Source organism: Malaya genurostris, chromosome 2, assembly GCF_030247185.1.
Source record: "Malaya genurostris strain Urasoe2022 chromosome 2, Malgen_1.1, whole genome shotgun sequence".
Classification (NCBI taxonomy): Eukaryota; Metazoa; Arthropoda; class Insecta; order Diptera; family Culicidae; genus Malaya; species Malaya genurostris.
Window position 1 is genome coordinate 225,071,026 of NC_080571.1, and position 25,593 is coordinate 225,096,618.

Sequence of the window (25,593 nt, forward strand, 5' to 3'; positions counted from 1 at the left end):
AGTCGAAAGCTTACGGAACATTTCGGATTAAATAGTTAGAGTTGTTGACAGTATTACGGTTGAAATGTCGTCTCTCTGATATTACAGAGACTCTAATCGTCACTATTCGAGGTGATAATAGTAAACGACAGAGGAAAGTTTTCATTTTCGTCTGGTGTTAGAATCAAAACTCTATTTTTCATAGCTCGCCTGTAATTTCTTTAAAAATTGGATGTTGAAAAAACGCTTGATATTGAGGTTTAAAAATATTATATTTTGCTTAGCTTTGTAGTAAAAATTTTCTACACCGAACTATGAACAAAAAGTGCGTTTTGTTTCAGTGTAGATAACGATGCTACTGGCCGGTAGATGGCAAGAAGAGTTTTGTCTAACGTTTTCGATATTCTACTTTATCGATCAGTCTTGTACAGTGCTAGCAGAAGGTAAATTCATAATAAATTTATACTACTTAATAATTTATGTTTCCCACATTATTCACATCTTAATCTTATCAAATTCATAATTTATCAATGCACTGGAAATTTTTTTTTAGGCTAGATAACATAATCTGGGCTTAAGTCCTCATATATTTTATCGAAAAGTCAAGAGTGTAATATTGATGATAATACAAAACATAATTTTGCTGCGTCAACTGGCAGCATTGGTAGAATTTCGGCAGTTTAACAAACGCAACGACCATTGAAATTATTTTGCCGTTGAAGAATCGTACAATATTCGAGGTGTTTCACAACTTCTTTATTTTCGATATATATAATATGACGACCAAACGCGCTTTCAACATTCTGGAGCAGCGGAATATCAATGAAAACCAACCAATTGGCAGTAAGTATGATTCCAAGTCCCTATTCAAAGAGATCAAATCAGCCATTGTTCTTTCCAGAAACGCCGTTGGTCGGTAAAAATGAATCCCGCGCACCGTTTAAACTAGCGCTTAAAGATCTCACGAACAGTTCCTCACGGTCAAATTTACCCGGAAAACCACATGAATCGACCATCAAAAAACCTTTTCAGCAAAAACCCGCCGCTTCCTCGCTTCTGCAACGGAAGAAGGTGCAGGAAAGCGTTTCTTCCCAACAAACACAGAAAAGGCAGCAGCTGTTCACAATCTTCACCCCTCAAGATGCAGAAAACAGTTTGGGTCAGGCGGCCTGTCTGCGAGAAGATTTGCTTGAGCAGATGATTGAGTTCAACGGAAGTGTCTACAAACGAGAAATAAAACCAATGAAACCGCTCCAATTGCAGCAGCTAGAGTTACCAGAATTCGACATACCTCAGAAAAAGACAAAATCAGCGTCACCAAAAGATTTGACGAATAACTTTTTGTTCAGTTTGCCGGAAGTGGAGATACCAGATCTTGATTTCATGTTTTGAAACTTAGGTTTTGTATCAGCGACTGACAAAATGAGCCTGCTTATTTCTGTATATTGTATTTGTAACTTATTTCCCTCTATTTGTAATCGTTTCACATAGTTTATATGAGGAAAATGACTGAGTTTACTGTTAGTAAAAGTTTTATCCGGAAAGAAAATTACTTGGTAAAATAAAATGTTAATGACAGAAATGTTGACTACTGCGAGAATATTTTCCAAATCAGCGAGCCTGCCGATAACTACGAACTGTTAAGAGTTGAGCTCTTGATTCCTACGCATCATACATCCTAATTTTACGAAACTTCTCTGAAACAAGCAGAAACAGCACGATCTCTCTAAAATTCGTAATATTAGTTACAATTGTTCATCGGAATGTATTGGCCTGTACTTTTCCATTGAGTCGTTAGGGTGGTTCAAAAAGTCGTGATTTTTTATAGTTTTTCGCCTTTCTCATACAGAGAGGTTATGCAATCACAGTGAAAACTGACTTTTGAACCGTAATTCCTGAATTTCATCCGGATCCGGAAATATAAGGTAAAGTATGTAAAAAAAATTATACCATCACTGAAAAGGACTAAAAACCATAAAATGTTTTCTAAATCGACCTCAAATCTTCTCCAATTGATAGTTTTTATCAGTAGACGGTCGAACAAACAGATTTCGATTATTCTTTTAAGAATCGAAGAAAATTATTTTGAAGAATACCACAGTACTATATATGATAGTATGATTGATATGAGAAAGGCATCATTACACCACTAGGTGGATTAAAACAGGTTTTTCGTATTGCATAACGTCAAACATTACAGGAACGAAATTTTTCGTTTTCGATATTTTTTATCTTGTCGAGCTGAGTCGAATGGTGTATAACACTAGAGGTCTAAGGGGCTCAATTCAAACGCGAGTCTTCAGGATTTTTTTTTTCGTTTTAAAGAGAAAGGTAAGAATTGTGTTAATCTCAATTGTTAACTGATACGAAAATGTGGGATCAGTATTTGATCGATGCAATAAATTCTCGGTTAATTTTTCAAAAGGGCGTATAAGCAAGTGACAGTTTCTCTTCGTTTACTTTCTCTTCTATTAATTACCAAGCGGTTTCCACGTTTATCACTCAACTCTTTGCATGAAATGATACCCGAAACATTCGACTTTCAAATAGAATAGTGATATCAAAGAAAATCTTTCTAATCACATCACAATAATCGAAAGAGAGAGTGATTAAAGAGAAACTGTCACTTGCTTATACGCCCTAATGAAAAATCAACCGAGAATTGTTCTTATCAGTGTGACAGGTAGAATGCAGCGCACAAACAAATCCTTCACGGTGCTTGCTTGTTACCTAATTCAATTGTGAAGATACTCGATATTTTAGTGAGATAGGTTCAGTAATAAATTATTCAGTTACAAATATGTCCCTCTGCAACGTTGGGAATTCGTTAAAAGGATTAATACAGACCTATCCGGGACTACAGCTACTTGGTGATCGAAACTGTATTATCCGGGCAGACAATGATCCAGCTGATAGTAAGGTGAAATTGATTTCTGGTGGCGGGAGCGGCCATGAACCAGCTCATGTTGGATACATAGGGAAAGGAATGCTATCCGGTGCCGTTTGCGGTAACATCTACAGTTCACCCTCGGTTAGCGCTATACTGGACTGCATGAAATCGGTTGCACATCCGGACGGGAATGTTATTTTGATAGTAAAAAATTACACCGGAGATCGATTGAATTTTGGTATGGCACTCGAGAGGGCACACACAACGATGGGATTCAAAAATGTACGTATGTTGTTGGTGGGTGAAGATTGCTCGATCGATGATAAGAATCTACGCAAATCTGTTGGAAAGAGAGGTCTAGCCGGCGTTGTTCTGGTGCACAAATTACTTGGTGCTATGGCTGAGAGGGGATATGGCATAGATGAGATTTTCAATTTTGGAGAAGGACTGATAAAAGGAAACTTTATTGCCACCATTGGATTTACATTCAAATTGAATGGCGATACATTGGAAAACATTGAAATTGGCAAAGGAATTCATGGCGAGCCGGGTGTGTACACATTAGAGACGTGCAAGAATTTCGATAGCATCATTGATTTTGCCATTACTAAGCTGGTCAATCGAGTCCCGAAAGCAGCGGAAATAGTACTTTTGGTAAATAATCTAGGAGGAACATCCGAATTTTTAATGACTTCATTTGTAAATAATTTACTCGATAAAATACGACCAATTTATACAATTCGTCGAATCTATTGTGGCACGTTTTTGTCGTCACTGGATCAAGCAGGAATTTCATTGACGGTTCTGAATCTTGCGTACTCACAAAGGCTACTAGAGTACTTAGATTGTGATGTAAACACTCCATCCAAACTTTTCCGTCAAATTCCCAAACAAAGTTTATCGGAATCAAGTGTTATCAACATGGGTTCATCTGAATCAACGTTACCAATGGACATATCTAATATGTTTACAATCAGCGAAAGTTTGGGGGCCAAGCTTGTTTTCACAATTTTATGTTATGTTTGTGAGGCTCTGATTTCTTGTACTAATATGTTGAACATAATCGATAAAGAAACCGGAGATGGTGACACTGGGACAACCATTGCAAAAGGAGCAGGAGCAATCATGGAGCAGTTGGATGCTGGAAAACTAGACCTGATTCATCCGGGAAATTTGCTACAACAAATAAGCACCATACTTCAACAAGATATGGGAGGCTCTTCAGGTGCCTTGTATAGCCTATTTTTCCAGGGTGCATCGACCGTTTTCATATTCCCTACTGAAGGAACTCGGGCCGTTTCCGTTGCCCACTGGAGCCGTGCATTAGCTCAAGGTATCGATACTATTATGAAGTATGCCCTTACGGAAATCGGTGATCGCACAATGCTTGACGCACTTAAGGAAGGCGAACGAATGCTAACCGCATCTATAAGCCAGCAACTAGTGGCGTTGGATTGTGTGGAAAGTTTCACAAAAGGATGCGAGGAAGCAGCTCGCAAAACCCAACAGATGGTTGCGAAAGCAGGCCGTGCGGCTTACTCATCCTCGTCAGAAATGTCGAATGTCTATCAGCATCCCGACCCAGGAGCACACGCCGTTTCGATTTGGGCCCGCGCGTTATTCGAAGCTTGCAAGCAAGTTATCGTGGAATAAATGTGTCTGAACTTGGAAACTTTTAGGGTGTAGATTTTATTTTCCCATTCTATCCCTATTCTGTTTTTTTTTTACAAAGCTTTCTCATATTTTCCGATATTTACGACACTACCAGATCTACTACATTGAAGCATCTTTATTGAAGCGTATTTTGCTTTGAAATTCCGTAATATACTTAAACTCTGCGCACTTGTCGCAGATAATACGTCCTTTAGAGATCATGTCATGAATACTTTTGTCATGGCAAACAATGTGAACCAATTTCAGGTTCCCGAGTGTAAACAACTCGATAAAATAAGTTATCACAGAAAGATTTTTACCTCTTCGTTTGTGTATCTCACAGATACCATCTGCTTCATTTGCAATCACGCGCACCACATTCTCCACTATAGATGGCAGTACGGTACGACTTATTTCGACCTGATGATCCAAGTTCCAGACTTGAAACAAAATCATGTTCTCCCTGCTGGCATACGGGTTGATAACATGTGCCCCATACCTGCAATGTTTTTCGTTCCACAACCCCATGCAGCGGAACTCTCCAATACTATTGCAAAGCGCTACTCGGTATTTTCCGATTGCATTGCCATCATCCTCCAGGGATTTTTTGATGGCCAGCTTCATACGCTTTGGCATGATCCGTTGAGCATCAACCTCATCCTCCTGTTCATGCGTTATCTCTTCATTATGCAAAACTAAGTTTGGAACATTTGTGTCCGGAAGCCGCTGAGGGTGACTCCGGTCAAATATGAAGCTAAAATAATCGAAACCGATTAACAATTGTCGAAACAATTCCAACATTTCATCAATCAATTCTTTTGCCATCGCATTCTTACGATAGATAGCGCATTTCGTCAGCTCATCCTTGGTTTTGTAGAAGTACCCTCGAATACGATCCTGGCCACGTCGCTGCATTATCTCCTCTTTCGTTCGGCCTAATTTTTCATCGATTCCTTTGAAAAAAATATTACATTAATAAAACTAATATTCGTTGCCATTCATGCTATCGCCTCTGGAAAAATTATGAGCAAAGCCGCTAAGCATTCAATATGAGTAAATTTTCAAACACTATATTTACATTTTGATTTAGGAAACAAATAGGATTAGCATTTCTAATACAGCTACTCTAAACCAGATTATCACGCTTTACTTCGATGGCACCTACTATGCCACTAGCTAAAAAATGGTACGCTATTTAGCAAACCTTCAAACCAGTCTCCATGCTCGCTTCGTAAACTCTTAGCCGTCTGTTCGTCATGTAACCGCTGAGCATCCTGAAGCATCCTTGCAATTTCACTCTGATTATTGCTCACGAACTCCTTTGCCATGGTTCCAGCCTGCAGCAGTTCACTGTGGGTGGACTTGATTGCATCATACATGAGCTCGAAATCTGTCAGCAGATATGATTTGACGATAAATGAATTGGGTCAATGTCACCATGGGGTTCATCAATCTATTGTGGGAATGAAGTTGCTTACCAGTCTTCACCACAGTGTCTCTCTCTGCCACTACAAACAGGACCTGCGCCGGAAGTGTACTAAAATATTCCTCATCCAGTACCTCGACGCCGTCCTGGGCTAAGTAGACGCGACAGTGTTGCAACTAAAAGAAAAAACAGATTAATTAAGTTCTGATTGTCCTTGTTTCTTCCAAGCATAAATCTTAGGTATTTGTTGAAAAGCAGCTAAATCACGATTCCTGAGAAAAAACACCAAAATCACTGACTTTAAATGTTACCTAAACTCTCCCCAAAATGTATATAAAAATCATGGTATTATTACGGTAGGCGTTTCCAGACATGCTCTCTACGGTACATTCAACCGGGTCAATGTCAATGGCCTTTGTGTTCCTGATTCCTTTGTGCATCCACGATCATTATGTTAGTTCCCTTGATGTTGCCCTTGATTGCGATGCGATGCAATTTGCACTTGCGCTCACAAGTCGCCCAACGTTTATGGAGTGGAGTATTTTTCAAATGCCCTTTTATAGGATGTAGCTCATCCAACAATAAAGGAAGCCGGGGTAATATCATGTTAGAATAATCATTTTCCTGAATGTGAAACTTGTTTCATATAACAGTATGATAAAGTTGTAGAGTTAAATGTACAATGAACTATATCATTTGGATTTCAAAATGCTACTGCAATAATGTTGTTAATCCAAGTCCCTTATGTCACTCAATGAAAACGATAATGGCCCCATAAGGCGAAAAGCAAGACTCCACTCCATACACACTGCTAGCAGCTACATCCCGAAGCTAGACATTACACTAGTACCTACTACGACCAGCACACACTATTATCTAGGTCATTCACCTTGAATTTTTCGGAGGCTTTCGTTTTTAGCATCCGAAGTGAATTGGCGGCCACGCCATACTTTTTGCTTCGCTCTATGTTGGTAATTTTGTACCCAACCAGTGAACCAGCACTGGGAGACTTAGATGACAAAAAATTCAGCATTTCTTTCAGGAACCAGCACAAACCAACCAACAGTAAGTTTACACTTTTCGTTTATCAAAACTGCAGCCACCCGGATGTCCTCCGTTGCAATGAATCGGACTGATTCGTGTGTAGGTTGTTTTGTGAATGAGTAAAACTTGCTAGATATCGAAACATGCAATATAATCCAGCGCACTTTTTGTTTACTATCGGGATTTCCTTATGCGACTGCGCTCTTGAAGAAATCAGCTGATGATAACTGTAAAACCTCAACGGCCAAATTCACCGACAAATAGCACGCTTACACGAAACCTGAAAACTACCTAATATTGAGTGTATTGTGTAAAATTTTGGTAGTTCTGAAACCATATTTTTGTATTGAGATAAAAAAGTTGAATCTTTGTTGAAAGTAACTTTAATTTATGCGAAAGAAATACTTGGATATCAAGTATACTTGGATATATCAATGGATATCATTTTAATGAACGTGTATGGTGCAGTAATGACGAGTTTTCTATGCAAATTTGAAATATCATTACTTTGTCATAATTAAAAATGACAAAAATAATTCTAGTGTAAATCGAGGCATTGTGCGGAATAAGCGGGTTTTAGAAAGTTTAGGATGGGTTGTGCGAGGTTGGGTGAGATATTTTTGGATTAGATCAGTTCATTTATCTGAGATAGGCAAGAGTTTAGAGAAAGGAGCGGGTTATATACGCAGTTGATTCAGTCTAGCATCTAGGGAATTTACACGATTTCAACGCATTTGAATCTATAGCGGCCCTTACACGAGCATTAAAAATGTCATTTTAAATGATGACTAACTAATGATGTAATTCAAATTTGTTAGAAATTTCGTCATTAGTGCACCACTACACGTTCATTAAAATGATATTTTTTTTTACTAATGACTCGTGTAAGGGCCGCTTATTGTACATTTAATTTGCATTTTGGATGCATTTCCAATTCATTTAGGATGAGAGAAACAGATGAGATATGAGAAGGGTCAACAATTTTAAATTTTCGAACAGGAAAGGGTCAGGTTAGTGTTTAAGAATTTACATATACACCTAAAAACTAATCTTATTTATTTATTTATTTAGGTATAATCAACAGACACAATATGGTCCTAATGATAATTTCTAGTAATATATAAAAAATTTCCAAGTATCCTACTGCGTGATAGATTGAAGTCAAATCCTGATGAAACGCGGTTGAATGATCTCTGCAAGCCAATAATAGCATTGTTAGCACCGTAGTTGGTTCGTCGTAAAGGAAGTCGAAGAAATGCACTGTTGCGAAGAGCCCGGGGTCGGACGTTGATATTAATTTCGCGGAGCAAAGCAGGGCAGTCAATCCTATCGGTCAAAACATCCGCTATCAGTGAAGCACGTGCCACATCTCGACGAACTTGTAGTGTATCGAGACCGATTAATAACCCGCGACTTTCGTAGCTTGGTAGTTGGTGAGGATTGTTCCACGGTAAGCGCCGTAGGGCGAAGCGAATGAATCTGCGTTGTATCGATTCGATTCTATGAGCTCCGTTTATGTAGTGAGGGTTCCAAACGACAGAACAGTACTCCAAGGATGAACGAACAAGCGAGCAAAACAGAGATTTTAAACAGTGCACGTCTGTAAAATGTTTAGCCATCCTCATAACAAATCCTAGGTTGCGAGAAGCTTTAGAAACGATATAGCTGATGTGTTGCTTGAATGTCAGTTGCTCATCGAGAAAGACACCAAGGTCTTTAACACACGTCGTTCTGACTATCGGGGATCCTTCCAGAAAGTAATCAAAATGAAATGGCTCTTTCTTCTTCGAGAATGTGATGGTCGAGCATTTGCCAGGATTCAATTTCATACGGTTTACTTTACACCACTCGGCGAAGCTCAACAACTGTCGTTGAAGAAAACCTGCATCTTCTGGGCTTCGAATGTAATAGTAGATCTTAACGTCATCGGCAAACGATAGACGAGGGCCCTCTAGAGTAAAGTTGACGTCGTTGAAATACAGTAAAAATATTAAAGGCCCGAGATGACTACCCTGCGGAATTCCGGACGAAGCGATAAACTCATTGGAAACGTGATCGCCGATTGTCACTGCTAAACGACGATCTACAAGATATGACTGCAGCCACCGAAGGATGCTAGAGCCGAATCCAAGTCTTTCCAATTTAGCAATTGTTATATTGTGATTTATTATATCAAAGGCAGCAGAGAGATCGGTGTAAATAGCGTCTGTTTGTAAGCCTTTTGACATACCATCAGTCACGTAGCACATGAATCTTATCATAGTTATGTGACTATTTTCCACCATACTTTTCAAGTAGTTTTAATGCGTTGGCATTAAGCGTTATGTGATTCTTAAATGAAATTTAGTGGGTATCCAGCTCACAATTACCTACCACACAGATAATTGTTTTGCTAAAGACTGATGGAGGCTATATTTATGGATATTTGGGGGTTTGGCTAAAAACCGTTTTGTGCTTTGGGCACTTAACCGATTCCATTATTCTTTATGTTTCGTCTTCGACTCGTCAGTGCAAAGCAGTTCAAATTGAACTTTCTAGTGCAAAAACTTAGACGCTACTTGCGAAACACGCAATGTCTTTTCTGACGTCCCGAAAGAAACGAATGAGCGACTGAACTGGCCGATCACAGCTTTTGGTTATTTGAGGGTTTGGCTAAAAACCGTTTTGTGCTTTGAGCACAATACCGATTTCACTACTCCTTACGTTTCGTCTTCGACTCGTAAATAGCATTATCTTTACGTCTGTCTAGCGGTTAAAATCGAACTGTCTACATTTTTGCACTAATCAGTTCAATTTGAACTGCTCTGCACTGACGAGTCGGAGACGAAACGTGAAGAATAGTGAAATAGGTTATGTGCTCAAAGTACAAAACGGCTTTTAGCCAAATCCTTAAATAGTTAAAATCTGTGGTCGACCAGTTCAGTCACCTATTCGTTTCCTTCAAGACGTCAGAAAAAGCAATTGCGCCTCGGCGCAATATAAAAAAGTGTTTCGCAAATAGCGTTAACTTTACGTCTGCTCAGCGGTTCAAATTGAACTGTCTAAGTTTTTGCACTAAGCAGTTCAATTTGAACTGCTCTGTACTCACGAGTCGAATTTAAAATCTATGGCAATCTATCTATTAATGGAAATGAAAAACTTGTTTTATTTTTACTATTGATTCGAAAATGACCTCATATTTTCTAATAAATATTATGATTTATACGTTGAAAGATCTATTTGTGAAGAATGAAAGTATGACCAAAATGAGTAAAGATCATCAACTAATTAGACGTAACCTAATTAGGAAACACATATAAGAATTAAAAATTCAATCTAAAACAATAACATCCGATGGGACCATAGATTCTATTACCTATATCTAAAAATCGGTCCTGCAATCTCAAATCACATTTTTGCTAAATAGTCTATGAATGGGTTATAAGAATGTTGTAGAGATTTTTTAGTTATTTAGGGACTTTGGTATCGAATGAGTACCGTTTTTGTGCTAAGTGCACATAACTATTATCATTTTTACGGCTCGCCTTCCGCTCATCAGTGCATCAGTAGTTTATGTTGAACTGCTACCGCCACCTAACGCTTTAATATAAACCGCTGATCAGTTGCTCTAACAACAAATCATATCATATATGTATGTACCATAAAAATGTGATTACCGAAACACGAAAGTTTTTTATATGATTCGAACTGTATCAGTTACTATTTTCAAGTATACGAGAAGCTATTCCCTAATCAAACTCAATCTAAAGAATCGTATAGTTCAGTTGGATCTTAGGCCGAAAACAGAGTAGGCGCGAGATACTGAGACAAACATGATGCTGACCAAAGCGGCAAATGTACTTACAGAAAATCAAAGGGACCCTGTCAGAATAAGAAATTAGCAGATTTCTCGCTTGTACTATGGCAGGTCATCTTGATTTGCTGCCACTTTCCATCACCATCAACCTCCATCGCCGTCACTTACTAATTTTGACAAAACTAATCAATCTAATTTTGACGGAGGCTGACGTTTCGGTGACGGTCACGGAAGGAGACGGACCGTCTGAATCGTACATTACTCATGAAACACTCAATTGAATAAATGCAAAACATTTTTAAAAATTTCTCTTATCCTTCAGATTACGCTATTAACAAATTTTCAATTCCAAGAGTATTACAATACAATAATTGAAGCAAAACACAGATATTTTCGTCTCATCTAGTAATTGCGAAAATGTTTCATGTTGGTCAAAATTAAACAATGATTAAATCAGGTAATTATTTTTAAAGTGTATAGTGCAGTTGGCCGATAAGGCTATTATCAGTAAATGACACTAGAGTAAATAATAATAATACCATTGTTATCAAAATAAAACGATTCTAAAAACGAGGAACGCGAAAAACGGAACGTTTGCTTCAAAGCACACTTTCTTGCATATTGTTTAAAAAAATACTAAGAGAAAAATTGTTAAAAAATGACATTTTTATCAAGCATATAGGATGTAAATAGCTCTTGAAGTTTGTATAAAAATAATCTATTGATTTTGATGGAAGTGAAAACATTCGATTAATCCAACATGTGGAAAATAACTTCATTCGATGAGACGCAATATTTGTTGTTGATATAAACTAAAAAAGAACAATAGACCCCACAAAATTGCGAGAATCACAGCTCCAGTGATTTATCCGTTCGTGTATTGAGGGATGAATGTGGAATTGCGTGACTTCGAATTCAGTGACTCAGAAACAGAACTGTTACTTGAATCGTCGAACAGCGGTCGCACATCAAATCGTGTGACATACGGAGGACGCTCCGTTCGTGGCCCTAGGAGGCAACCGTTCAAGATGGGAAACTTTTTGAAAAGCTTATGCTGGTATGTATTGCATTATGAAAAACATATTTTACTCATTGTAAAACCATGATTGCTTAAAAAAGGACACCACTAAAGAACGATTGCTTATCTATGTACCTATTTGTGATCTCTGTTGTAAGATGAATAGTGACATTAATCGAGCTATAAATTTTCTATAGCCCAGCTTGTTACGTGACTAATGAAAAAAAAAAACACCGTAATAAAATTAAGTAAGTAATCTCTATTTGTTACTCAATGTTAGGGAGTACAAGAATTACTAGGATCTTAGTAATAGCCATGCAGTTGTCCTGTATACTGAAGGTTAAGTTTCGAACCGGTAAGTAACAGCAGGACCTCGCTTCGCTGAAAGTCAGATAAGTAAAAAATACCCGGAAAACAGTTTTCTGACAAAAATCAAGAGAATTATACAAAATATGTATTGGATTCAGAATATAGAATTACAAAACGCTTAGCTTTCTAGAGATAGTAGAAAACTATAGATGCTGTGTTGTGCGAAATAATAATCAAATGACTGGTATTTTGGAAAAGTTTGTAGTCTAAATAGACTATTGTTTCCACTACAACATCCCGAATCAATATCTAAGGAAAAAAATAGATTGAAAAAAAGACAGATGAATGTAATAGAATGTCCATCTGCTAAAACACAAAATAGCCAAACTAGTTTGGTAATTATTTCGCAAAATTTATCCTATTCAATTCGTCGGTTCGTTTTCTCGTTTGGGCCAGATAATAGTTAAACTGCTATTAATGTTCAATTGATTTGACGCAGACCCTGTCAGTTTGGAGCAAAATCAATCTTCAGTTCAGCAACGCCATCGCACGGCATCATATTCAACATATCATGTCAATTGTGTGGGTTCGGAGTAATGCCTCAGGGTGTATCTTTTCCCATAGAAATAATCTTTTCTGTGAGCTTTCATTCTTTAAATGCGTCAGCAGTTTACATTGAACTGCTAATGCCACCTAAGGACATAACTGATGAGCAGACGTGAAGTTAATGCAATCTGTTCCTCCGCTCTGTCATTGCCACAACTGAATTGGGAATTAATTTTTCTTTCTATTGCTATTTTAACCGAGAGGATATGTCACTCACAAACAATTAGGAATTGATTTTTCTTCGTACTATGATATGAGACACAGATTTTGAAACCGCAACTTCACATCCGCCAAAGTTATTATGTTGATAGCGATGCTGGTATGACAAGCATAGACAATAAAAACCATTCATATCAGTGTCTAGTTGTGCTACAAAAGGTTCATATTTTACCAAAAAGTTTTGAAAAGCTAAATATATTTCACCAGTAGCAAAGAAACTTTTATGAAAAAACAATGTAAGCCCTTCCAACAGAAATATTGTTCTTTTTTCAAGTTGCCTAAAGTTCAAAGCAGTGAAAATTCACGTACTTTGGCATAATTCCTTCAAAGATTTTTTTTTTATGAAACTGAGTTGAATTTGTATTAAACAGCGAAGGTGTGGGCAAGCCCGATTTAATTATTGTAACAAGGGAGGGTGGGGATATTTAGGAAAACCCTTTGTCACGTAAATTTTATTTGATTTAAGATTTAAGTTTTACGTTTCACATTCAACTGATGAGCTGAATGCGAAACGTAAAACAATTCAATAACTCAATAAGAGAATTGACATATACAGAAAATAGAATCATATACAGAAATGAGAATCAAAATTTACATTGAAGCGCGTTGCATTCAATAATAGTCCGAAGCAGATATAGATGGAACGATCTACTACAATAGATGGATTGTTTCTTGAAATTCTTCGAACCCGGAAAAAGGTCTCTTTCTTGAATGAAAAGACTATTGCACCATTGTGAAAAAACCTCAACCGAGGCCAGAATTGGAGGGTCAAGATTCATTTGCCATTCGACTCATAGAGATTGGAAATGTTTTTGGGTGCTTATTGTAATGTAAGCCAACAAATATCCATCTTAGAAACTATGCTAAATGGAAGAAATTGGCCAAAATATGGACCACATTGTATCGCTTTGTAGGTCTTGGCAAAAGTACCAATTGCCACATTAGATTCCGATGCCCGTTTCCATATGATCTATAAGTATCGGTCTAATCAGTCCGAAATGGAAGTCATATTGGCTAAAACAATTTTAACAAAATTTAGTATATTGGATGTTATATTGCTATTGAAATTTATTAAAATTCTACTCTGGCTCCGGAGTATCGGGTCAACAATAAAAATCCTATTTGGCTTCCAAGGTCCGGGAGTAGTAATAAAAAAATGGAAAATAAACTCACATTGATTTCTAAAAGCTATCTCAAAAACTTTTACTTGGATCCATAATGCGATTCTGCAATTACAGACTATCAAGCTCCCTATCAGCTTGGAGCGAAATCAATCTTCAGTTCAGCTACGCCATCGCACGGCATCACATTCAACCTATCATGTCAATTTTATGGATGCTCAGTGCTGCTATTTTGACGCACACGAATTTGACATTTCTCTCCCCTACTTCTATGTATGAGATTCGATGCGGACTCACCTGAGGACGCCATGCTCGCAAAAAAGGATGTTGCCAATGATTTGTTCTGGAAATGTAAGAGCTGGATATCTTGTTAATATGATGTTTTTGCTATTAAATGTGAAAAAATAGCGCAAATAAAATCTGAAAAATATGTGCAGTTCTCGTACGACTAACAATAGTGCTATTAGCCACTTTTTTAGTTGCGGTTAATGTCAGGATTATTATATCAATTTTCAAATAGCATAGATATTTAAATTCAAAAACAAATGTTCTGACAATTTTGAACATTATTGCACTTTTTTCAACATATTAGGTATGCAATATGAATATGTACTTCATTTTTATTACAACCAAAACTATGAGCGCCGAGCCAAATATATATTAGAGTGATCAAAATTATAATTGAAAAAATTACAAAATTATAATTATAATGATTGGTTATTATTATATAATTATTATAATTATAATGATCAGATATGTAAAATAACGGTGATATACATAAATCAATTTCAACTTCCCGACAGAACAAAAAACTATTCCCCATTTAGAAAGGTGTTCAGAAATAGAAATTTATCGTGACGTAATTTGCACATGACGTTTTATCACTCTAATGCAAGAAATCGACCTTAGTTTCGGTAATCCATCTGATGAAGAACTACAGACGAATGATTTTAGATGGAGAGATTTTCTTTTTCTTTCATTGTTTTAATTTTTGGCAAGTCTTACCGAATAAAAAATATTGTAGAAAAACAATACGATTTACTGTTACGAAACCTTCCACAATTTTGCTTTGACCATTGAAAAATATTTTAATGTATTGTTATACACTATTCAATTAATTGTGAACATGCTTTTTACAATAGAATGTATTGGTTGTTAAATATCGTAACAATTCAAATCATAAAATTTTCTCATACATGTTTTCTTGGAAATCAATAAATGTACAGTTTGCATATTGTTTGAAACACCACGTGTGCAATGAATTCAATTGTAGAATCGAAGAAACAATATATTGATTCGTTGGAAAAATCGTAGAATCAAAGGTTTATTTTCTTACGGGTTGAATGGCACAAAATTCAAGTAATATAAAAATTATCAGCATTTCTCGTAACAACATTCCTGGCATCCATGAAAGAAATTTACGCATAACTGTAGTCGTGCAATATCATCGTTCAAAACAAAAACAATGCGCCATAGTATTTGCCGTCGGATGTCATCACCTTCTTTCAACTACTTCCATTCATTACATGCCACGTACATGTATGCGTGCGTATCTCAGGTACCGTTTTCTCTTACGAACGTCATTCAAAACCAGGTTGAAAAGGAACGTTTGGAAAACGGTGTACAATCAGTTTGATTCACCGAAGTGCTATTCAAGATACTGGTGGCATTTTTTCTTTCGTTCGAAACCTAAACAAAGCAAAAAACTTCCAAAATTCATGAACTACAGGTAATCCGCGCGATGGAAGACGCATCGCAACCTGCTCCATCGACTGCAGCGGTCACCACCAAAGAGACGATACCACTGATCGAGAAGAACCGTAAAACTCGGCTCTGGTTGAGGTATGTCACGAAAAAAAGTAGATTCACCCTCCTACTATAACGATGACGAATCAATGATGGCGTTGCACTGGGGTTCTAAAATGTTCAATGAATTTTTGAAAATCCTGTAATTGAAATCGAGAATAAGAGTGGAATTGAACTTTCGCAGACGATATTTTCGGTTCAATGATATATTGAACCGATAGTTAAAGCTATGATTGATTTCATACTTACGTCGATGACCTACAAGTAATTGCAGTGTGTATCGATTTTTATTTCAAGTATTGCAATTTTATTATTTATATTCCTATACTATCGATACTACTGTAAAACCCGTATGATTCTGGTTCATCATGATTCATTTTCTACGTGAAATCTGGTTTCAGGTTTCAATGTATCAAACAATACCACCATTCGTTTTTTTCTTGCAGTTGCTGGTGCTGGGCATGGCGAAGATGGTGCGCATCCAAGGAGCTGAAACCTCGGACGATTATGATTGGGCAACCATCGGTGGAAAAGTTCCCCCCGAATGAAATTCGTAATCAAAAGTACAATATCTTCACCTTCCTTCCGCTGGTACTGTTTGAGCAGTTTCGGTTTTTCCTAAACCTGTACTTCCTACTCATGGCGGTCAGTCAGTTCATTCCGGACATTAGAATCGGATATTTGTACACCTACTGGGGGCCGTTAGGGTTTGTTCTGGCCGTAACCATTTGTCGTGAAGCAGTCGATGATTTGCGACGGCATAAACGCGATCGAGAAGTCAATTCGCAAAAGTATAAACGATTCGTGAATGCTGAAAAACCACCAGAGTCGGTTTCCTCTTCCAAGTTGAAGGTTGGTGATATCATCATGGTCGAGAAGGATGAACGTGTTCCGGCAGATTTGATACTACTCCGCACCAGCGACAAAAGTGGAGCTGTGTTCGTCCGAACTGACATGCTAGACGGTAGGTGTTGAGAAAATTGGTGGGCCAATTAGTCACTATAGTTCAGTGTTTTTCGCTTACCAGGTGAAACGGATTGGAAACTTCGCTTGGCTGTGCCGGCTACACAGAAATTGGCATCCCACAGTGACCTGTTCAACATTGGTGCTTCGTTGTACGTAGAAAAACCACAACGAGATATTCACACGTTTATAGGAACGTTTTCAAAGGTAAGGAATTTTCATTTGCAGTTACTTTAGTCAATCTTAACGGTTCTGTTACGATAGTTGGAAGGTTCTGAAGATGAAGGTCTTAGTGTGGAAAGTACACTGTGGGCAAACACAGTAGTTGCTTCTGGGACGGCTGTTGGAATCGTCATTTACACGGGAGCTGAAACACGAAGTGTTATGAACAATTCTCAGCCTCGTTCGAAGGTTGGACTGCTGGACTTGGAAATTAATGGTCTAACTAAAGTGCTGTTCTGTGCTGTGATTGGGCTTTCGTTTGCGATGATGTGCTTGAAGGGATTCAATGGACCATGGTACCGATACATGTTTCGGTTTGTGCTGCTGTTCTCATACATTATACCGATCAGTTTGAGAGTTAACCTTGATATGGGTAAAGCGTTCTATTCCTGGCAAATTCAAAACGACGAAGAAATACAAGGAACTGTAGTTCGATCGACAACAATACCCGAGGAATTGGGTCGGATATCCTACCTGTTGACGGATAAAACTGGAACGTTAACTCAGAACGAAATGATTTTCAAAAAAATTCACGTCGGAACAGCCGCCTATGGGAGAGATACCTTTCCGATGGTATCCGCAGCTATACAATCAGTATACAACAGCATCTCAGCACAAGCAGACGGATCACCTGAAAAACCTACCGGATATCAGCCGAGGCTACGAAAGCCCGACGGTTGGCGTATCTGGGAATCGGTGAAAGCGTTGGCTTTGTGCCACAATGTGACACCGGTGTATGACAATGGCAATGGAGGGAACGGAATCAATGGTGGTTCGGAGCGCAGAAATTCACCATCCAGATCGATTTCGATGGAAGCACAAGAATCAGTGAAGTTACTCGAAAAAACGTACCAAGCATCCAGTCCGGATGAAATTGCACTCGTGAAATGGACTGAAGCTGTTGGGCTAACCCTCATTAATCGTGATTTGAATCACATGACTTTGCAGGTACTTCAAAATGTTAATGTTCTTGATTGCGAAATTGATTTTGATTTATTCTTTTGCAGATTCGTGAAAAGGAAACCCAAAGCTCGTCAATGAATGAAAATGCGTCAATCAACACCACCGTCACAAATTTGTCGGGTAATTCTAAAACTGACCTCAACTCACCCTCAAGTTCCGGTAGTGTCGTGTCACTCAACACATTTGCCGGAGGTATCATGAAGTACCAGATTCTTCAAACATTCCCGTTCACAAGCGAAAACAAACGAATGGGAATCATTGTGAAAGAACTGAATAGCGGAGAAATAACGTTCTACCTGAAGGGAGCGGATGTGGTGATGTCTGCTATCGTACAGTACAACGATTGGCTTGCCGAAGAGAGTGGCAATATGGCACGCGAAGGTCTTCGCACACTAGTGGTGGCAAAAAAGATCCTCACCGAGGACCAGTACAGTGATTTTGAAACGCGATACAATGCTGCTAAAGTTAGTGTGACCGATCGGGTAACAAAAGTGGCCGCTGTAATCGAAAGTCTAGAGCGAGAAATGGAGCTACTGTGTTTAACTGGAGTGGAAGATAGGCTACAGGATCGCGTGAGACCAACGTTGGAATTACTGCGGAACGCAGGCATTAAAATTTGGATGCTTACAGGAGACAAATTGGAAACTGCTACATGCATTGCCAAAAGTTCACACCTGGTAGGAAGAAACCAAAATGTTCACGTTCTGAAAAGTGTCCTAACCAGAACCGACGCACATTTGGAGCTGAATCAGTTTCGGCGAAAGCAAGACTGTGCTTTGGTTGTATCGGGTGAAAGTTTGGAGATCTGTCTTCAGTACTATCAACCGGAGTTTATGGAGCTTGCTACCGCTTGTCCAGCGGTAGTTTGTTGCCGTTGTAGCCCCACACAAAAAGCCCAAGTTGTCTCGTTGATCCAGAAATATTCCGGTAAGCGTACCTGTGCCGTTGGAGATGGAGGAAACGACGTTAGCATGATTCAACAAGCCGATGCCGGTATTGGTATTGAAGGTCGCGAAGGAAAGCAAGCATCCCTGGCGGGGGATTTCAGTATTCCGCAGTTCTCGCACATCGCAAAACTGTTGATCGTGCACGGTCGAAGATCGTACAAGCGGTCTGCCGCTTTGTCGCAGTTTGTCATCCATCGAGGTTTGATCATATCTACCATGCAAGCTGTTTTTTCGGCTGTATTCTATCTCTCCTCCGTGGCCTTATATCAAGGGTTTCTAATGGTGGGCTATGCAACGGTTTACACGATGTTCCCAGTATTTTCACTGGTGCTGGATCAGGACATTAGCTCGAACATTGCGTTAACCTATCCGGAGCTTTACAAGGAACTTTCGAAGGGTAGAAGTTTGAGCTACAAAACGTTTTTCATGTGGGTGCTGATAAGCATTTATCAAGGTAAAGGCAATATCATATAAACTGAATGTGAGACAGCATGTTTTAAGTTTCTGTTTCTGATTTCAGGTGGCGTAATCATGTACGGAGCGTTGATTCTCTTTGAGGACGAGTTCATTCACATAGTTGCAATCAGCTTTTCAGCGTTGATATTAACAGAGCTTATCATGGTTGCGCTGACTATCAGAACGTGGCACAAGTAAGTAGCTTTATTCAGTTGACCTTTACATAAACCATTGTCCTCGATTCGTACTTATCTGTGTCCCAAGTTCAAAATGTCGGGTTTTTCGTCAAAACATAATCGAGCAACACATTTTGTCAATTTTTTTTGGATACCATCTCAAAACAAATCTTTACATTTAATGGACATTCATTAATTGAGCAAATTTCGAACATTCTCGAACGTTTGAAAGTATTGCTAAGTCAGTGCGTGTCCCATGAAAAGAGGTAATAATCAGAAGGTGCCATATCTGATGAATATAACGGGTACTGCAGAAGTTCCCAAACCAACGAAGAAACTTTGTTTTAGACAAATTTAGCTGAATGTGGCGAAGTATTGTCATTCTGCAGAAAAACTTTGCCGTATCTTCAAGCCATTCTGGCCATTTCGTTGGATTTAAGAAGCTCTTACTACTCCCTTTCTTATCGTGAAAAGAATTTTTCGCTTTTCCATCACTCGTTCGTTGAGCTTGTGTGAAACTCATCTACCAACCTTGTGAATTTTTCCTATTGCTCTCAGGTTAACGACTCATTTTCGCGTCCAATATTGATTTTAGTTCGTCTTCAAACTTTTTCGCATTTTTTGTTAATAACATTGAAATACACTGAGGTCTCTTTTTACGCGGGGTATAAGTAAAAAAAACGGCGCAAAAAAACCGCGTAACTTTGGAAATCCGCGTAAAAAAATCGCGTAACTTCGGACATTCGCGACTTTGGGACTTGGAGGATTTGAGAATTTTATTGCCAAATGTCTTAGAAATGAATGAAACGTCGAGATCTGGTGTAATCTGAATATATATTCTTTATTTTTTTTGAAAAAAATCGATAATTTTCTAAGTGTCAAAGAGTTGACGTCACAAAAAAATTCTGGATAGTGATCTCGAAGTTTCATGTATTTCTAACACAAAACAAGAAAACCGCGTAACTTCGGAAATCCGCTTAGAAAACCACGTAACTTCGGAAATCCGAGTAAAAAGAAACGGCGTAAAAAAGACCTCCGTGTACGTTTCGAATTCGAAACCATGTAAACCAATATGACGGTTTGAAGAAGTCCAATCAATTAAATAGCTCTTTTGGATCGAAAAATATATTTAGAATAGAATAGATTTTAAGTTTTTAAGTTTTTTTCCGTTGACAACTAAACGGCATTCTAAACTTGCGCATCGGGTCACTTTACCAACATTTCATTCTAGCTATTATGCAGCTAAACGAAATTGAAGATTATCCGAGCAATAGAAATCTAAATCAACCACCATTTACCTTACCTTTAGTGTGGTGTTTAGGTCATATAATCGATTTTTTCTCTTTACATTTCGTCTTCAACTCATCAGTGCATAACCGTATATTTTGAACTGCTATGCCACTTAGCAGTGCATCAGAAATTAATGGGTACAAGATAAACGTTTCACATATAGTGTATTGAATCCAATTCCGTGGATAGATACTTGATCAAGGTTGTTCCAGGGCAGCCGAAGAAGAGCGAATCGAACTAATCTCCGTTGTGTTGTTTCAATGCAATAGGCTCCGTTAATCAAATGAGGGCTTCATACAACCACGGAATGCTTGACACTTGAGCAAGGACTTCAGGCTGAGGATGTTTCCGAATTTGTTCGATATTCTTATTATGAACTCAAAGCAGCAAGACGCCTTCGCAATGATGTAATTTATGTACTTGAGTTTATCGGCAAATAATACATGTGGGCCTTTCATTCTAAAATTTTTGTCTTTAAAGTAAAGTAGTACAGGGTCCGCCATCAAACATTTTTTTTAACTAGCGATTATTTCGACATTGGTAACCTTAATGTGACTTCTGATTTGACAGAAACAAAAAAAAATTGTCGTATCTGGGGGGCGGAAAACCCGCACGTTATCATGGAGAGAAGCCGATGCATCCTCAAAGAGTGACGGTTTGGTGCGGATGTTGGTCTGGCGGCATCATTGGGCCATTTTTCTTCGAGAATAAGGCAGGAGTCGCCGCCACGGTCAATGGCGAGCGCTACCGCCCCATGATTAGCGATGGTTTCTTCCCGTTACTTGAAGAGGAAGACTTGGACACCATTTGGTTCCAACAAGACGGCGCTCCGTGCCACACAGCCAACGCTACGATCGATCTTCTGCGCACAATTTTCGAAGATCGAATTATCAGTCGAAATTCGGATGTCGTTTGGCCGCCTCGGATCTGTGATTTGACGCCGTTAGACTATTATGTTTGGGGGACTGTCAAAAATAAGTGTTATGTGGACAAGCCAGAGACCATTCAAGTCTTGAAGGACAACATTCGTGCACCCATAGCTGAAATAAAGCTGCATACAATCGAAAATGTACTAAAAATACTGGACCGACCGTATGGCGTACTGCAAGGCCAGCCGAGGCAGCCATTTGAATGAAATTATTTTCCACAATTAACCGGAAGGATTGTACTTTAATATGAAAAAAAAAATTTTTGAATCGGATGAACCGTTTGTGTTTTATTGCATGTTTAAAAAAAAAGTTACATGGCGGACCCTGTATGATCAAAGGACCAAGATGATTCCCTTGTGGAGATCCAGAAGAAGTAACAAACATTTCGGACACATAATCTTTAAACTTGACGACAGAAAGATGTATTCGATATAGTAATAAACGTGAAAATTTGAGTAAATCTTATTCATAATGAATTGTTTACGGCTGTCAAGTTTCATACAATAGTCCCAGTTATGTCTTCCAAATAAGAAGTTGTCCGTGGAACAATTTGGTGCACTTACAATCAAAGGCATCCCAACTTGTAGTTGCAAATACAACTGTATCTCGTGCGAAAAAAGCCTTCCAAGAGCATCCGAGTGTTCGAAGGAAGAGAGTGGTCGTAAAAGCTATCCACTAGAAGGCCCAAGGTCGTTTTTGTGCAGAAAACCATGACGCTGGCTTACATGTTTACAAGGGGCAAAAAGCTTCAAACTGGAATGAAAAACAAAACATAACTGCGAGAACCCGTGTTCGGAAGCTTTACACGAAACACAGCCAAATCGTATTGCATCGTAATGGATGACGGAACTTTCGTCAAGACCGACTTTCGTTAACCTCTTAGACAAGTATATTTCATTACCAAGTCTAAGTTCGATATCCCAGAGGATGTTGCAAAGAAGAAATTATTCAAAAGCGCCTGATTTTGAAAACGATTTGCGGATGTGATGAAATCAGCGCTTGCTTCATTACTTCGGTAACTATCAGCGGGTGTGTGTCTTGCCATTCATAAGGAAGCTCAAAGGACTCACTCTGTTTTGGCCTGATCTTGTAATCTCCAGGATGTTTCCTAACAATATTCTAGAAACTTGTTGGAGCGGTTACCGAACCAAAGGAGTTAATTTTGTGTCAAAAGATATTAAATCACCAAATTCAGCGAAACTAAATGTTGTGCAATTATAAAGACGGAACCGTGCAAACATTCCAAAACAGAGTTCGAACAGAGTTGGAGTCAAAGCAAATTTAGATAAAAACATCAAAAAAATCTATTGTAAAACCAGTTATGAATCCTAACGTAAACTAAGGTTATACTCTAAATCTAGTTGGTTCATTCGATCTGTTAGTCGAAAAAACAGCTTCGACAAAAATTTATAAATTTGCTGGTCATTTTGAATTTGAGTTCTACGTCTGCTTAGTGAAATGCACAGTGGCATAGCAACCCGAAATAAACTGTTATGCACTGATGAGTGGAAAACGAAACGTAGAGATTTAATGATGTAACCATAAGAAGATAAACATAATAAAGTTATATCCTATTAAATTTACTTGAAAACTGTTTCGTCGGATTCTATGTACGTTTGAGATGATAAATCGATTTTTTCCTTTTCACACAGACTTATGGTGCTCGCAGAACTGTTTAGTTTAGTGTTGTACATAATCTCACTAGCGGTACTTCACGAATATTTCGGTAAGTTGTTAGCATAGCAAAGGCAAATTGTTCAAATTTATGATTGTTCTTCTTCTTATTACATCAGACTGGGAATTCATCTGGTCGTGGGAGTTCCTGTGGAAAGTTCTGGTGATCACACTCGTCTCCTGTCTGCCACTATACATTCTAAAATTCTTGCGGAAAAAGTTTTCTCCCCCGTCGTACTCAAAGTTGTCTTAGGTCTACCAAAGGAAGAAATTATTTAGGACACTGGCTGTCAATATTTCGACTGTAATAAAACTGAATGACAGGTTTAAAGCTTTCTTCGATAACTGTGTTTTCGCATATAGTCACTTATAATTTATTAAAGCATTAGTCAATTGACGACACTGTTTTCTTGTTGCACACTTTTCAATTCTATAGTTTACCGTGTTCTGAAACATATTAAAATTGTGACATTTTCGAAACCGTTTTATATTGCATTCTAAAATAATCATCAAGTATTATATATGACCATACTCAAAAGAACTGTTTTCGTTTTAATTCATTAACCTGTTTTATAGAACTAAAATGTGAATACACGAAGGATGCGATTTCAGCTAAGAATTACTATTTCCGTTACTCTGTGATTCGCATTGCATAGTTAGTTTTTCCGTGATATATTTTAGGTATTCGTATAACTGGAAACAATTACAAATTCAACGTTTTCGTGTTTGAAATATCTATTTGTTTTTCGTTTCGAAAGAAATATCTATAGTAACTTGTTTCGAATCCAGTGAATCGTCAGAATAATAATAATAATAATAATACATTATGTAAAATTATTGAACTGTTTATTTTTGTGACAGTGTTGATGCAGCGTCACATCAGCAGTAGTATCAGCTAGGAATGATGAATGATCAGATGTGCAGAAAGAATGGCCGTCGTCTAAGGCGATGAATGACAGAAAAGGAGAGACTTTAATAACTATTAGTTGGTAAAAAATAAATCAGACTAGTTTGACTGAATCCGGTTACTGTTGCTTCCACTTGAATCCGAAAATCTTTCTAGAACCATTTAATTTAGTTATAAAACAACAGTTTCTATCACAGCAATAACTGTGATTTCTATATTTTCCAATTTTGGGAAAATTATGCTATAACAATATTAGTTGAAAAACAAAAATAAATACGTGAACGCGGGACTTCATTGCACTCGATTCATGGCTTCACCGTCATTCTCGGTAGCAGCGAACGGTTTTCCCTGCAGCATTCGCCTTCTCCTTGTGTAATCTTCTATACGTACTCCGCCATGGATGGTTGGCGTTCAGCAATGTATGTTGATTCTCCGCACGTAAGCATGATTTCATAACTAGTCATCATTGAGCCAGCCATTCATTGACATTCACCCTCATTTTTGTTTACGTCCGTATCGACCATACGACGAACGGATACTTTCGAACGAATACGAATAAACCATTCTTGTTTTCACTCGAATGAATTCGAACGCGAATAAATTCATTTGCCACAAAATATTTAAATATCAGTAAACTTCTTTAAATAAATACTATGCCATGATGAAGTCACACCAATTTTTGTGATTAACCATATAAGAAACACTAGAATGTATGGCAGTTTAGGTTCAAACGATACGTGTATTCGAACATCATTCGTACGAAAAAAATTCCCATTCTCGTTTACAGACAAATAGACGTTGTTCATCGTATAGTCCATACGGACGTAAACAAGCACGATGATACAATATCAACGAAACAAGCCAAATAACAAATTAAATTAAGCATTTTTCATAACAACTGAAGTCTATACCAGAACTACATGTTCATATACATGTACGAAGTTAGTAATGTATTTGATTCAAACGTAAACGGTAATACTTTCGAACGTATCGCATTCGGTCGTAAACAAGTATGAGGATAATTATCTTTTCTTGAACCAGTTATTTTCATGTACTTCGACTTTGACGCATTGATATTGTTATATTCTACAGATTTTGTCTAACGATTGCTGTCTAGGTTGCTCTTCGGTTTGAGGAATCAGTTACACTTCTGTTCTGTTTGAATATCCAAATTGAAAAAGTTGAGTCAGTTTGTGTAT

General features: G+C 38.0%; 4 protein-coding genes across 5 annotated transcripts; 3 read left to right on the plus strand and 1 right to left on the minus strand.

Annotated features, from left to right (window-relative positions):
* The first annotated feature begins 638 nt into the window (after positions 1-638).
* On the plus strand, positions 639-1,549 carry LOC131432546 (uncharacterized). The gene is made up of 2 exons (XM_058598882.1): positions 639-822; positions 881-1,549. Exons 1-2 carry the CDS (start codon positions 756-758, stop codon positions 1,369-1,371), a joined length of 558 nt encoding a protein of 185 aa, XP_058454865.1. The 5' UTR covers positions 639-755; the 3' UTR covers positions 1,372-1,549.
* A 1,116-nt stretch (positions 1,550-2,665) lies between these two features.
* On the plus strand, positions 2,666-4,541 carry LOC131427778 (triokinase/FMN cyclase-like). The gene has a single exon (XM_058591278.1). The coding sequence runs from the start codon at positions 2,780-2,782 to the stop codon at positions 4,520-4,522; it is 1,743 nt and encodes a 580-aa protein (XP_058447261.1). The 5' UTR covers positions 2,666-2,779; the 3' UTR covers positions 4,523-4,541.
* Positions 4,542-4,640: 99 nt separating this feature from the next.
* On the minus strand, positions 4,641-7,192 carry LOC131427779 (uncharacterized). The gene is made up of 4 exons (XM_058591279.1): positions 6,838-7,192; positions 6,001-6,124; positions 5,727-5,912; positions 4,641-5,475 (listed from the first exon to the last, which is right to left on the minus strand). Exons 1-4 carry the CDS (start codon positions 6,979-6,981, stop codon positions 4,643-4,645), a joined length of 1,287 nt encoding a protein of 428 aa, XP_058447262.1. The 5' UTR covers positions 6,982-7,192; the 3' UTR covers positions 4,641-4,642.
* A 4,188-nt stretch (positions 7,193-11,380) lies between these two features.
* LOC131427781 (probable phospholipid-transporting ATPase IIA) lies at positions 11,381-24,507 on the plus strand. 2 transcript variants are annotated; one of them, XM_058591280.1, is made up of 8 exons: positions 11,381-11,845; positions 16,314-16,831; positions 16,895-17,037; positions 17,095-18,000; positions 18,060-19,416; positions 19,483-19,612; positions 23,466-23,539; positions 23,607-24,507. In XM_058591280.1, exons 1-8 carry the CDS (start codon positions 11,676-11,678, stop codon positions 23,738-23,740), a joined length of 3,432 nt encoding a protein of 1,143 aa, XP_058447263.1. In that variant the 5' UTR covers positions 11,381-11,675; the 3' UTR covers positions 23,741-24,507. The 2 variants fall into 2 exon arrangements, with proteins under 2 accessions (XP_058447263.1, XP_058447264.1); XM_058591281.1 differs by lacking the exon at positions 11,381-11,845 and adding an exon at positions 15,670-15,903.
* The last annotated feature ends 1,086 nt before the right edge of the window (positions 24,508-25,593 follow it).

What these genes read in the sequence shown, in the direction of transcription:
- LOC131432546 (XM_058598882.1), top strand. Translation starts at nt 756, where the DNA reads ATGACGACCAAACGCGCTTTCAACATTCTGGAGCAGCGGAATATCAAT. An exon ending in TGAAAACCAACCAATTGGCA is followed by an intron (nt 823 to 880) that starts GTAAGTATGATT and finishes TGTTCTTTCCAG; the next exon opens with AAACGCCGTTGGTCGGTAAA.
- LOC131427781 (XM_058591280.1), top strand. Translation starts at nt 11,676, where the DNA reads ATGAATGTGGAATTGCGTGACTTCGAATTCAGTGACTCAGAAACAGAA. An exon ending in CCGAACTGACATGCTAGACG is followed by an intron (nt 16,832 to 16,894) that starts GTAGGTGTTGAG and finishes TTCGCTTACCAG; the next exon opens with GTGAAACGGATTGGAAACTT. An exon ending in GCTGATAAGCATTTATCAAG is followed by an intron (nt 19,417 to 19,482) that starts GTAAAGGCAATA and finishes TTCTGATTTCAG; the next exon opens with GTGGCGTAATCATGTACGGA.
- LOC131427778 (XM_058591278.1), top strand. Translation starts at nt 2,780, where the DNA reads ATGTCCCTCTGCAACGTTGGGAATTCGTTAAAAGGATTAATACAGACC.
- LOC131427779 (XM_058591279.1), bottom strand. Translation starts at nt 6,981, where the DNA reads ATGCTGAATTTTTTGTCATCTAAGTCTCCCAGTGCTGGTTCACTGGTT. An exon ending in AGACACTGTGGTGAAGACTG is followed by an intron (nt 5,913 to 6,000) that starts GTAAGCAACTTC and finishes ATCTGCTGACAG; the next exon opens with ATTTCGAGCTCATGTATGAT. An exon ending in GCATGGAGACTGGTTTGAAG is followed by an intron (nt 5,476 to 5,726) that starts GTTTGCTAAATA and finishes TTTTTTTCAAAG; the next exon opens with GAATCGATGAAAAATTAGGC.